General features: G+C 57.6%; 1 protein-coding gene across 4 annotated transcripts in view; it reads left to right on the plus strand.

The window, feature by feature from the left end:
- Positions 1-9,544, plus strand: part of ACSF3 (acyl-CoA synthetase family member 3) — a 36,365-nt gene extending 26,821 nt beyond the window's left edge. For 3 of the 4 annotated variants that reach the window (XM_077309578.1, XM_077309579.1, XM_077309580.1), the window contains exons 8-10: positions 6,162-6,296; positions 6,983-7,094; positions 8,160-9,544. In XM_077309578.1, coding sequence (XP_077165693.1) covers positions 6,162-6,296; positions 6,983-7,094; positions 8,160-8,277 — 365 coding nt within the window. In that variant the 3' untranslated portion in view covers positions 8,278-9,544. The remainder of the gene's footprint in view (positions 1-6,161; positions 6,297-6,982; positions 7,095-8,159) is intronic. The other variant, XR_013226469.1, reaches the window with a different exon arrangement.
- Positions 9,545-12,259: the final 2,715 nt, after the last annotated feature.

The raw sequence follows: 12,259 nt of genomic DNA on the forward strand, positions 1-12,259 counted from the left end.
GCCCTGGACTTGCGACTGTGAATCAAGAGGGGAGCTTTAATTGCATGGAGCTGCCTTTTCTAAAAGCCTCTGCTTGCTGGGCCCCGTCTCTCTTCCTGTTTCTCCTGGACTGTGGCTGCCAAACTCCAGGTAGCACCTGCAAACAGCCAGGCATTTTAACTCTCTTCCAGGCTAGAGAGATCAGTTCTGCTGCAGAAAATGCCTGCCTTGGAAGGCAGATTCTATGGCATCGTGCGCCACTGAAGTCCTTCCCCTCCTTAAACTGAGCCCTCCCTAGCCCGAATGTCCTGGAGTTTTCCTCTTTGGAGGGGGGATCTGCACCCTGAACCTACTGGGCTGTGCCTCAGCAGCAAGGGTGCATGACCAGAATGTCCGGCACACAGAGAGCATAAAGGGACCCCCAGGGGCACTATGCAAATTAGTCCATCTGCATATTGTACATGATTGACTCCTGTAAAGAATTAGCGCTACTCGGCTGTAAAATGTGTTTTGCTCCACCTTTCTGGTCAGCGTCCCTTTTAGTTCTCCCAAAGTTGGGGGCTCCTGGTAGCCGCAGGCCCTTCCTCCCCTTGAGCCTGGCTGCCGGGCACCAGAGCGGGAGGGAAGCAGCTGGCCCACGGCAGCCCCCACACGGTGAGCTGGCATGGCTTTCCCCGGGGAGAAGCAGGTGTTTCCCACCCCCAAGCAGGCTCTTGTTCCCACTTGTGGGTGTTCACACCTGCACCTGAGGTGGAATCCACTTCCGCCTGCTCAACAAAGCTATATATAGACAGGCGCTTAATTAGGAAGCCTGGCTCCCCATGCCACACACACGCGCCTGTTGACATGGCCTCTCCCGCTCATATATTCAATTAATCGCGTATTTTGGTTCCAAATTGTTGCTTAATTATGATCTCTGGCAAATGTCGTCTCAGAAGAGAAGAAGAGCTGGTCGTTTTAATAGCCCGCTTTTCAGTATGCACAGGAGTCCCAAAGCAGTTTACAAACCCCTTTTCCCTTCCTCTCTCCACAACAGAAAGAAACCCTGTGAGGTGGGGGGAGCTCTAAGAGAACTGTGTGTAGCCCACAGCTACATGTGAATGAGCAGCTTAAGCCAAGGCAGTAGACAGACTTCCCTTGAGGTTCAAGGACAGATTGCTTTTTGTTGCATTCTAGAGACAAACCAGACTGGAACTCAGAAGCAAAAAGTAAGCGGCAAACTTTGCACTTGATGGATGTATGGCCGGCTGAGGAGGGAAGGGCCTTGGAGGCTCTCTAGTTCAAAATTATTTCGCTGCACCACTGAAAGGATCATCTTTCTGTAAGAGAGAACAAAATGGCCGCAAGGTGGAAATCCGCTAAAATCTCTGGGGCTCTCGGTTGTTTCCAGAATTTGGACCCCTGCTTGTGTTCTTTAGGCCTTTCTGTTCCTAGCCGGACTCTTGAAAATCTTTTAACCTGAATTGCTCAGTTGATAACCCAGCCCCCCCCCTTACCCTAAAATCTCGAGGGTAACCCCCCTGCCCACCGCCCTCCAAGGCCAAGAGACTGTGTTTCTTCAAGTGGCCATTTGTCCAGCCCAGTGATAAACCGGTATCCAAAGAAGCCAAGTGACTGAGGGCTGCCGATCCCCCCCCCCCCCCCCGCTGCTCCCGCCCTGTAATCCTGGGCAGATGACAGAGGTGGGGCCTGATAGCCCCAGGCCTTTTGCTGTCAACAGAAGCCCCCTGCGGGCTTCCCTCAAGACAATTGCGAGCATATTTACTAGGAACGAATGGCATTGTGACGGAAGCCGCGGTGGGGGGGCCGGGGGGGGGCCAGCAGAGGCGCCTGTCTGTTTTAAACAAAGGCTGTCTTGGGAATCCTGTGCCAGTCATCCGCCCCACCACCGCTCTGTGCCGTCCACCCATTGCTACCTTGCTGGATTATTTAATAATCTTGTTCACAGGAGACTCCGGAAGGTCGCTGCACAGGGAGAAAGAGTTATTGCTCGCTTTAGCGAGACGTGTAATTGATCCCACAGCTGCTCTGCAAAGGGCAGGAGCTGAGCGAAGGGGTTTTAACTCCAGCATCTTAGTTATTGCAATTACCTTTTGCCAAGATGCAACCTCTCAAGCTGCAGAGGGGCAGGCTCCTTTTCCCCACCTGCAGGGAAGTCTATATATCAGGGGTAGTCAAACTGCGGCCCTCCAGATGTCCATGGACTACAATTCCCATGAGCCCCTGCCAGCATTTGCTGGCAGGGGCTCCTGGGAATTGTAGTCCATGGACATCTGGAGGGCCGCAGTTTGACTACCCCTGCTATAAATACTTAGATGCTAATTGGAGAGGAAGGCCTCGGACTCTCCCACTGACTGCTCTGGATTCTTTCACCCCGAAACAGCAGCAGGGTACCCATCCGTGGGTGATCCTTGGCCTGCTCCGGTCCACTCTCCTCACCTGTAAGTTTCTGTCTGAGGCTCAGCGGCAGTTCCCCTTGTTTATTTAATTTATATTTTAATTTATATGCTGCCCCTCTCCGAAAGGTGTCAGGGCAACTCACATCAATGAACAAAAACCTGTACAAATTAAAAGTGTAAATACATTAAGACAAAGCTGGCCAGTGAGAGGTTCAGGGACTGCTCAGGCACAAAGTGGAGGCTGAGGGGGGTCACCTCAGAAGCAGTGGCCGTCCCTGGCCTCAACTAGATGCCTGGTGGAAGAGAGCCATCCCACAAGCCCCCCGGAACTTAGGAATCTTCGTGATGCTTACACTTCTGCCGGCAACTCGTTCTGCCAGGTCGGAGCGGGGCCTGAAGAGGCCTGCTCGTTTTCCTCCAGCTGGGTGTCACAGATCCGGGCAGTGCCTGTCACCGGAGACAAGGGGAAGAGGCTGTCAGGGATACGGCCTGTGAGCAAATCCGAGAGCTCAGAGGTGGCATTTTTGAGGTGGCACAGAAGAGCGCTCCCTTTCATCCCCTGAGAGCATGTGGGGAGACGGTGATCCCCCCTTAATCATGTCCCCCTGTGGGAGGTGAGCTTCGTGTGCTCCAGTGCGGCCCGTCAGGGAGGGCACGCTTTCCCCTGGGCTCTCCGCCTGCTTGCTTGTCAGCCGGTCAGTTCCCCATCCTGATCATGAGGCCAGATTTGCCTCAGAACTCTCAGCCCCACCTGCCTCACCTGCATGCAGATCTGGGAAGCAGATGCCCAGGACAGCAGGTGGCCTTTGGGTAGACACCTGATCCCCCACCCCCAACCCCCAGCTCTGACGGCTCCTGCATGCCGAACTCTTCCCAGGCAGGGGCCCCAAGAGCCCAGAACATGGGTGCTTGCTGGGTGTCCCTCCCAGGCAGGATGGGGGCAACAGGGGCAGAGCACTGCCCCCCCCCACTGCTACCTCTCTGGTTCCCAGGGCCTTTTGCTTCTGAGCGGCCCTTTCTGCCACGTGTCCTCGGGTGGGCTTCCTCTCCCCCTTTCCCAGGTGCCAGTGCCAGGGAAGGCTCTGCTGGCGCCTCCTCACACTCGTTCATCTCCGCCACGCTCTGCCCTTCCTCCCGGCCTGACTCTGACTGCAGGCTGTGAGCTGCTGTGCACAGCATACAAACAGACTCCTGGAGCTCGGAGCCTGACAAGAATCCCGTGGCAGGCAAGATGCTGCCTGGTGCTCGGGGCCTTCTGCCACCACCAGAGCTGCTGCTGCTGCTGCGGAGAGCTGCCTGGTTAACTCCTTCCCTCCCAGAGGTTGGCTGTTCCTGCCCAGGGAGGGGGCTCAAGACTGCTGCAGGGGAGGAGGGGGGAGGGAAGGAGATCAGGCGCCCAGCAACACTTGCACCACTGCATTGTCTGCTTCCCATGAGACATCGCTGTCCAAAAAGTGCATTTGGAATCATCCCAAATTCAGGCTGCTCGTGGAGGGCAGGTCCAGGCCGGTCCCCTCCCCCCAGGTGCCACTGATGGCTGCCACTTGGGCACAGCCTGCAGCCCCGCATTGCTCTGGGCTCGCTCTGTTTCTCCTGCTGGGCTGGGTTGTGGGCGGCGGCTGCTTCTTGGCCACATGGCTGGTCTGGCCTGGGAAGAGTCTGAGGAGGGCAGCCGTGGCGGAGTGCAGCAGAAGAGCTCACCACGAGCCCAAGGGCACTCCAGACACCAGCAAGATTTCTAGGGGAGGCATGTTTGAGGGGCAGGGCTCCCTTCATCCGATTCTTGGACTCTTGAAAGCCGGGACCTGCATTTGGATGAGTGAGGAATCCAACCTGGCTCGCCAGATTAGACGCCACTGCTCTTAACCACGACACCCTGCTGGCTGTTGTGCACATGCACACTTCGTCAGGTGAGTCCAGTGGTCCCCTTAAGACTAATGAAGGTGTATTCGAGGCGTGAGGTTCCACCTGCAAGCCCTCCTTCCTTCAGAGGCGGCTGCTTCACTGTAGCTGGCAAAGTGTGCCTGCACCTGAAGACTCACGCCTTCAGTAAAACTCTGTTGGTCTTAAAGGTGTCCCTGCAGGACTCAAACTTTGTTCTGCAAGAGACATTGAGGTAGACAGGGAGGTCGTGGGACCTGCGCCTGCTGAGATGTGATGGAAACTTTGGAACAGCTTCGGAGGTCTTGTCGGTGGGGCCTTGAGATCAGGGTCTGGTCTCCTGCCTGGTCTGCTTTTCTCCTCCTCTCTCCAGAATGCAGCTCCAGGGATTAGCCGGTTGCGGGGGGGGGGGGCACTTGGTCAGCCCTGCCATTTAATTAGCACTGCGAGAGAGAAGCCCAGCCTCGCACGAGGGTGTGCCAGCGCCCGCCCGGGAGACTCGTAGCCTGATAGATGGGCCCTTTCCCCTGCAGCTGCCTGGCCAAGCCCTGGGGGAGGGGGCTCCATCTCCGCCTCCGCCTCGTCCGAGGGGCCTGCGTGCTCCCGGTACCCCCCTCCCCCCTGTGCACTATCAATACATTCCCTTAGTCCACCCCAGCACACTGTATCAATCTTGTTTAATAGGCTGGAAAGCGTAATGCGCAGTGGCGGGTCGTGGGGAGCATCGGGGTGATGGATTGTGCCTTCCCGGAGTCGAGCTCCGTTGATGTATAATGAAATATTTATGATTTATTCCGGCTAATAAACTGGAATGAAGTATGTGATATATGTGAGCAGATGGGGAACTATTGATGCAGCTTTCGTTTGGGGAGGGCGGGGAGGCTTATGTCCGTAACACACACCAGCCCACATCACGGACCCTGCATGTCATAAACCACACGCCTTGCGTGGCGGCTGGGGGGACAGCCGATTCCCTCCCCTCATTAGTCCCTCTTCCGCCTTCCCTCTAATGGGTTGTCATCCCACCCCCCCAAGCACCTGTTCTGCATGAGCTGGGAATGTTCCTTTGTCCAAACGGCTCTGGGAGGGGGAGGGGGGACAGGCAGAGGTGGCTTGCGATTGCCTCCTGCTCCATAGCAAGTCTGCATTTCCTCCATGGTCTCCCATTCATGTAGTGGCTTAGGGTGAGCCCACAGGCAAGAGGCGTTCCAGGGTGGTCTGCCATTGCCTGCCTCTGCTCAGCAGCCCTGGACTTCCCTGGGGGTCTCCCATCCAAGCACTAACCGTGGCCCACCCGGCATGGCTTCCGAGATCTCGTGAGGCTGGTCCATGTCAGAGCCCCGAGGGCGTTTAAGAGTGCTGGGCTAGCCTTCCATGGCGGTTCTCGCAGTGACACGTGGGGCTGGCCCAAGACAGCTGGGTGAGTAAATGGAGCTCCACAAGACGGATCGGCATGCCCTGGCTCCTTGCCACGTGGGGGGGGGGGAGCAGCCATTAGAGCCGATGGTTCCAGGCGCCTGACTTGTCCTGTGTCCCTTCCTTCCCTGGAGGACTCGGGGGGGGACCTTCCTCCCCCTCCCCAGGGCTGCCCCTCTCTCATCCTAATGACTACAGAGATACCTCCAGCCAAAGCCCCAAAGAAGAGCTGCTTCAGTGTGTAACAGGGAGGCTCTGAGCCAGAGTCCTCCAGCAGGGAAGTGCACCTGCTCAAGACGCAGGATCGCCCTGCCTTGGAAGTCTTTGGAGAAGCAGAGGGAGATGGACAAAAAAATCCAGACTGTGGGTCCAGTCTTGCTTTGGGGGTTCTGCCAGTCCCAAGCCCCGCGTTCCCCATGGCCCTGGCTCGGCTCTGCCTCATGGTGATACCCTCCCTGCGGGGATCATGGCCTTTTTCTTGTCCAGGTGACACAGCCGTGTACAAGGAGGGCACCTACTGGATCAGAGGACGGACCTCCGTTGACATCATCAAGAGCGGCGGCTACAAAATCAGCGCCCTTGAAGTCGAGCGCCACCTGCTGGCCCACCCCAACATTGCTGGTAAAGCATAGCCCCCTCCCAAGGAGCTGCCCCTTTTTCTCGGGCGGGGGGGGGGGGAGGGAGAGAAGTCATTTGTTTGTTCATTCTCCCCCTTCTTTTGCTCTGCTCCTATCTTGGGCTACCTTTGAAGATGCTCAGAGCAGCTGATGTGGGTCTCCCATTCAGGCTCTGTAGCATCAGGTGTGTATAAATAGAGAGAGAGACACACAGGCTGCATATCATATGCCACAGACCGAGAACAACCCCCCCCCCCCCACCGGCCCAACAAAAATCCAACCATCATTTGAAGTAATCGCCTCAGCCCCACAGGGTAAGAAGAGTCCCTGGGATTTTGCTGTGTCCCTACTCCACCCCCCACCCCACCCCACCCCACCTGGTCTGATCTTGAGCAGCTTTCTGCTGTGCTTGGGGGTGACTGCTGTGCTTGGGGGCAGCCCCCTTCCTGTTGTAATGTCTTGGCCAGGACCGGGATCTGGGGCAGCCCACACCCCCACCCCCACTCATGTGAAGCGTGCATGTGCCACGCCCCTTCCTCCCTGGGTGCTCTGCAGAGCAGGGTTCCTTGCTGGGCTCCCTCACCAGAGTTGTGCTCGTCTGCACCATCCCCCGCCCATTCTCAGCTGGCCTCTTTCCCTGGGGGATTCCCTTGCAGCCCCCCTTGCTCACCAGCCATCTTTTCCTCGCAGATGTGGCTGTGATTGGTCCTCCAGACCCCACATGGGGCCAGAGAGTCAGTGCTGTGGTGAAGCTCCAGGAGGGCAAGACCTTGTCTCTCAAGGAACTGAAGGACTGGGCCAGGTAAGTGGGCAGCTTCAGCCACACCTGGCTTCCTCTCTGGCTCAGTGGAAGACAGCTTCAGGTGTGCTCATCTGCCAGCGCTGGCATTCTCGACATCTCACCAGTGATTCCCCCCCCAAACACACACACACAAAGAGCAGGGGATGGGGCTGCAGGCTTTCTTGCCCTCTACGTTCATGTTCACCACTGCTCTCCTGCCTGATCTCCTGGAGGGAGGGGGGAGGAGGAGATGCCCCCTTTTTGCCTCTGCATCACTGCCTGTCTCTGCTTGCTCAGGAGAGAAGGAATCCCGCCGGGACTCAATCTAGCTCACAGCCTCCCGGCGAGTCCGTGGTCCTTGAGCCGGGCACTGCCTCCCGGCCTCACTGCCCACTGGCATCCGTCTGCCCCTCGCCCTGCCTCTCCTCTTTCTCCTCAATGTCAACACTTGTCTTCGTCTTCAGGCAGGAGACACATGCCCCCCCCCCCTTCATTCTGTGCCCTTTGTCTCCCAGCACGGACAGCCTGGCTGCTGCCGAGTTGCTCCTGTCAGTGCCCGTCAAAGCCGGGCATGGCCCTCGGTTCAGAAGCTGACCCACATGCCTTGCCAAGGGCACGGTGACCTTGCTTTGTGCCAGGGCTCCTGGAGAGGCTGGGCCTGAGCCTCCCTTTGCCTGGCTCCATCCGGCTGAACTGGGCAGAGCACGAGGCATGTTGGTGGGGAAAGTGTTTGCCTGTCTGCCTGCCTGCCTGCCTGCCTGCCTGCCTGCCAGGAACTCTTCCCCAGGAGCAGGGGTTTGCCAGGCTCCTCCGTGTTTCCGTGGCCTATTTGTCATTTGCTCTCCCTGCCATAGCTAATTGCAAGGATTGATGGGAACCCATTAAAAGTGATCTATCCTGTTTCTCCGAGGTGCTCTGTCTTGGGGCTCTCCGATGCGCATGCTGTTGGTGGTGCACCCTTACCTGGGTGGAAGGGCTTGAGTGCAAGTCCTGGGGAAGCTCCTGCTGGGGGGGGGGGCAGGGGAGCAGCTAAGGCTCGGTGGCAGAGCAGCACATGTGCTAACTGGAAAGTATTTGTGTGTCCAGGGCATGCATGGCACCCTACGCCATCCCCTCTGAACTGCTCCTGGTGGAGGAGGTCCCCCGAAACCAGATGGGCAAAGTGGACAAGAAACAACTTCTCAAGCAGTTCTACTCGTCCTAGCAAGGGAGGCAGCCGTGGGAGTCAACCGGCAGAGCTCAGCCTCCCGGAAGCAGCCCCCTGCCCAGCAGAGCCCCGTGGGAGAGACGCGAGGAGGCCTTGGGCGGGTAGACTGGTGGCCAGATCCTGACCGCTGGCCCGGGCGATGGCCACCCAGGGCTCGTCAGGTACGAGGACCGGCACAGGTTGGGACAGGCCTTCCCGGCGGCAGATCAGATAAACCCTCCTCCTCCTCCTCTTCTTCTTCTTCTTCTTCCTCTCCTAGCTGACTGCCAGTCTGTGCTCACCACTGGGGCATCTGGACTCGGCAGCGGCAGCAGCAGCATGACTCTGAGCTGGATCGCTGGCAGAAGCCGGCTCTGCTCCGAGGCCTCCTCCCGGAACGCCCTCCCCTCCGGGGGCCCTCTGGGCACAATGGCACCATTGGCATACGGAGCGTTGGGCTTTTTAGGGCAGTAGCGACTATTTTCCCCTCAAATTCACCATCTAGTTCAGGGGTCCCCGACGCGGTGCCCCTGGGCACCAGGGCCCCACCAACCGCTTTCCTGCTGCCCACCAAGTGTTTTTAGAAAGTGGGTGGCACAAGGCTTTTGCCCACCAGGGCTTCTGATTGGCCATGGAGATTTGACTGGCTGCGCAGTTTTTTAAAAGACACTACTTTGGCAGTAGCTGCCACCACAGCACAAGGCTCTTCATTGTGTGGCTGGAGGGAAGCTTTGGCAGCCATTTTGTGGCTTACTCCACCTCCTGCGGCAGCCATTTTGTGGCTGGCTCCACCTCGTGTGGCTGCCATTTTGCGGCTGCACCCACCACGCCATGTCAGTAATTCAAAGGTGCCTGCAGGCTCCCAAAGGCGGGGATCTGTGCTCCAGTGCATGTGTGCCCTTGGGGTTGCCAAAGACTCCCACATTCCTTTCCCTCCAGCTGGGCCCGCTCTGGAATGGGGGGGCCGTGGCGGGAGCAGGGAACCCCTGGTGAGTCGCCAAAGGTCTCATGCACAATATGGCCATCTTGAATCCCCACTTTTGGATCGCCCAGAGCTGGGCTCCTGCATCTCGGCTGGAGAAGAAGAGTCCCTCGTATTAGGGGCTGAGGCTGGCTGAGGCTTCTGAAATGGGCCCAGGGCACGTGCTTTCCCACCTGAATGCCCACTTATGGAGAATTAACAAAGCTACACCCCGAAGCCTTTACAATCTTTTGATCTTTTGCAGGATCTGTCCTTTAAAAGAAAAGACACCCCCAAATTAAACTTCTGGTTTTGGGCAAATCACAGCAGCTTTTAGATTCCTTTCTTTTGCCGTCGTTGTCCTGATAAGTTGTCCTGGGAAGCCATGCGCTACTAATGAATGTGCAATGTGCAGAAGTGCCTGCCCGTGTTCTGATAGGTGTGAGCCCCCCCCCCCTTTTCCCATTGTGCTGCTGCTTCATTGGTGCTCCTGCCTTTGCCGTCCCTTCTTCGGTCCCCGAGGAGAGATTCCTTCCTGCTCACCTCCGCTCTTCACACAGGTCCACCTGCTGGTCTTTCTCCTGCCGCCTGCTCCCCTGGCTCTTTTGAGGGCGCAGTAAAAGAGGCCTTCCTCAGGGGAGTGTAACCTCCATGCAGGGGACAGCTAAGAGCCCACCGTAAGTGGCGATCTGTCCTTTGCACGCCTCACTGCGCACCTCCTTCTGTCTGACTGCAGATGGGGGGGGGGGAGCAGAGGCGGGAGTAATTAAGGGAGTGCAAATAAATACCAACCTCTCTTAACAAGCTGGGCACGCCTCTGCCTCTGCCTCCAGATCCCCCTCTGCCAGGCTCCCTGCAGCGGGAACCCAAGGAAGTCCGTCTGGGAGGGCTGGAGGCTTGGAGCCTACGCCTGTGGGGAGGGTTGCCAGCTCCCGGTTGAGGAATACCTGCAGATTGCGGTGGGGGGGGGGTGGAGCCTGAGGGGAGGGGGACTTCAGTGGGGCATAAAACCACAGAGAAGGTATTCCATAGCGGCTGTTTCCTCCGGCCCCTGGAGATCAGCTGCAATAGCTGGAGGTCTCCAGCCACTACCTGGAGGATGGGAACCCTGCCTGTGGCTGCTGTCTTCACGTCCATCTGAGAGACCGCCTCGTATTAGCTGGTTTCGCCAGTCTTTGTCTGCAGGTTCGTGGGCCAGAAGAACGCCCACCTGGATCTGCCTGCGAGAGTATTGTGAACTCAGAACTCAGAACGTAAGGCATTCTTGCTCTCCCACACACACACACACACACACACACACACACACACACACACACACCCTCCATTGCTGTGTCTCTTGTGGGCTCGTCCAGAGGAAGGCCTAACCCCCACCGTCCCCTCCTTTTTCTGGGTTGCCCACAGGCGAGGTCACTGGCAGGGTGTGACCCACCACATTTCTGGTTGGGGGAGAAATCTTGCAACTAGCAGATGGCAGGAAAGGAGAAGGCAGCTGACAAAGGCAAAAAGATAAATAACTTTTTTGCAGAAGACACATTTTTTATAACACCCTAGAGCAGCAGAACCAGGTTTGGGTCCAGGGGCACCTTGAAGACCAAGTTTTATGCCAGGTATTAACTTATGCCTGGAATAAAACTGGGTCGGTCTCTCTCGCAGGTGCCCCTGGACCCAAACTTGGTTCCGCCGCCCACCTGGACCTACCCACAGCAGGAACCCCCAGTCTCCTGAGGGACACCCTAAAGTCCTTAGAAGCTGCTGTGCTATGGCCAGATCCCTGCTGAGGCTGCCACCTCCCGGGACGAGGAGCCCAACGGCCCTGCCCCCCCCCCGCGAGGGCGCTCTTGGGAGGCCACCCTCCAGGGGTGCCAGGAAAGGGCCCTTCCTGCCAGGCCATCCGGCAGGAGAGACGGTGCCGTCCCCTTTGTTAGAACGTCAGCGGTGCAGTAAATTTTTTCACTTACCGTATAGATCAATATCAAATTATCATGTCGCACATTCATAACTCTTTAGCGAGCAACAATGGGGAGAGACAAGGTCACCGGAGAATAAATAGCAACCGGTGCGCCCCGCGATCCATCATTCCCGACAAGCCCTGCCCCCGCGCCAGACCGCTGACAAGATCATTAATAAAACTCCAGGCCTGCCCGATCGATGGGTGTGATGGATGAGCTCAGGCCCCAAATACAGTAAAACAGCTGGCTGTCAGGCGTGGGTGAGGGATGGGAGCGCCTCCAAGGGGCACGCGGCCCACGCCGGTTTTCCTCGGGGCCTTTTTGGGAGAGAAAAAGATCTTTAAAAGCCATTCAGTGTTTGCCAATGAGCATTTGAAGGTGGCCCCTGAGCCCTCTGCCTGGGAAGGAAGGGAAGGGCAGGGGGACCTACTATTGGCTCTGTGCCATTTGGGGGCAACGTGCTGTGGACACGCCTGGCTCGGACCACCTGTGCCCAGATGAGCTTGTGGGGCAGGGGGAGGAAGAAGAGGGAGGGAGGAGCTCTGGAAGCCAGCAGTGGGCCTCTCTGTCTCCTGCCGGCCACAGAGGCTCAAGCTGCAGGGGCGTCTTCAGTGGTTGTCATCCTCTCATTACACCAAGGAAAGAGGTGGGCGGGGCTTTTCCAGGTCACCTTTGCTGCCCGCTTCCAAATGCAGGAGGAACAACCGGCTGTCTCATCTTCCCTTCCCTGGGCCCTCCTTCCGGGTTCTCCAGGGCTGATAGGACAGACAGAATCAGCCCCCCCCAACCCACACACACACACCCCGTTTCTGCCAGGGGAGCTGCCCTGAAGGAAGGAGGGCAGGACTGGGCCCCCTCAGCCCCAATCCCACTGCCTGACGCACACGTCCAGGAGATGCCAACTCCATGCGTCCACCATGTGCCAAGGGAGGAATGACCCGTAGCTTGGAGCACTGGCTCTAGCTTGGCTTGTGGGGTTCTGGCTACTCTTGAGTCAGGCAACCTCACTGAAATGCACCGTGCTTTGGGCACTTCTGACACACGTCCCCCCCAAGGACCTCCTAGCGATGCTCCTTGCGTCTTCTTTGCC

This window comes from Paroedura picta, chromosome 14, assembly GCF_049243985.1.
Source record: "Paroedura picta isolate Pp20150507F chromosome 14, Ppicta_v3.0, whole genome shotgun sequence".
Classification (NCBI taxonomy): Eukaryota; Metazoa; Chordata; class Lepidosauria; order Squamata; family Gekkonidae; genus Paroedura; species Paroedura picta.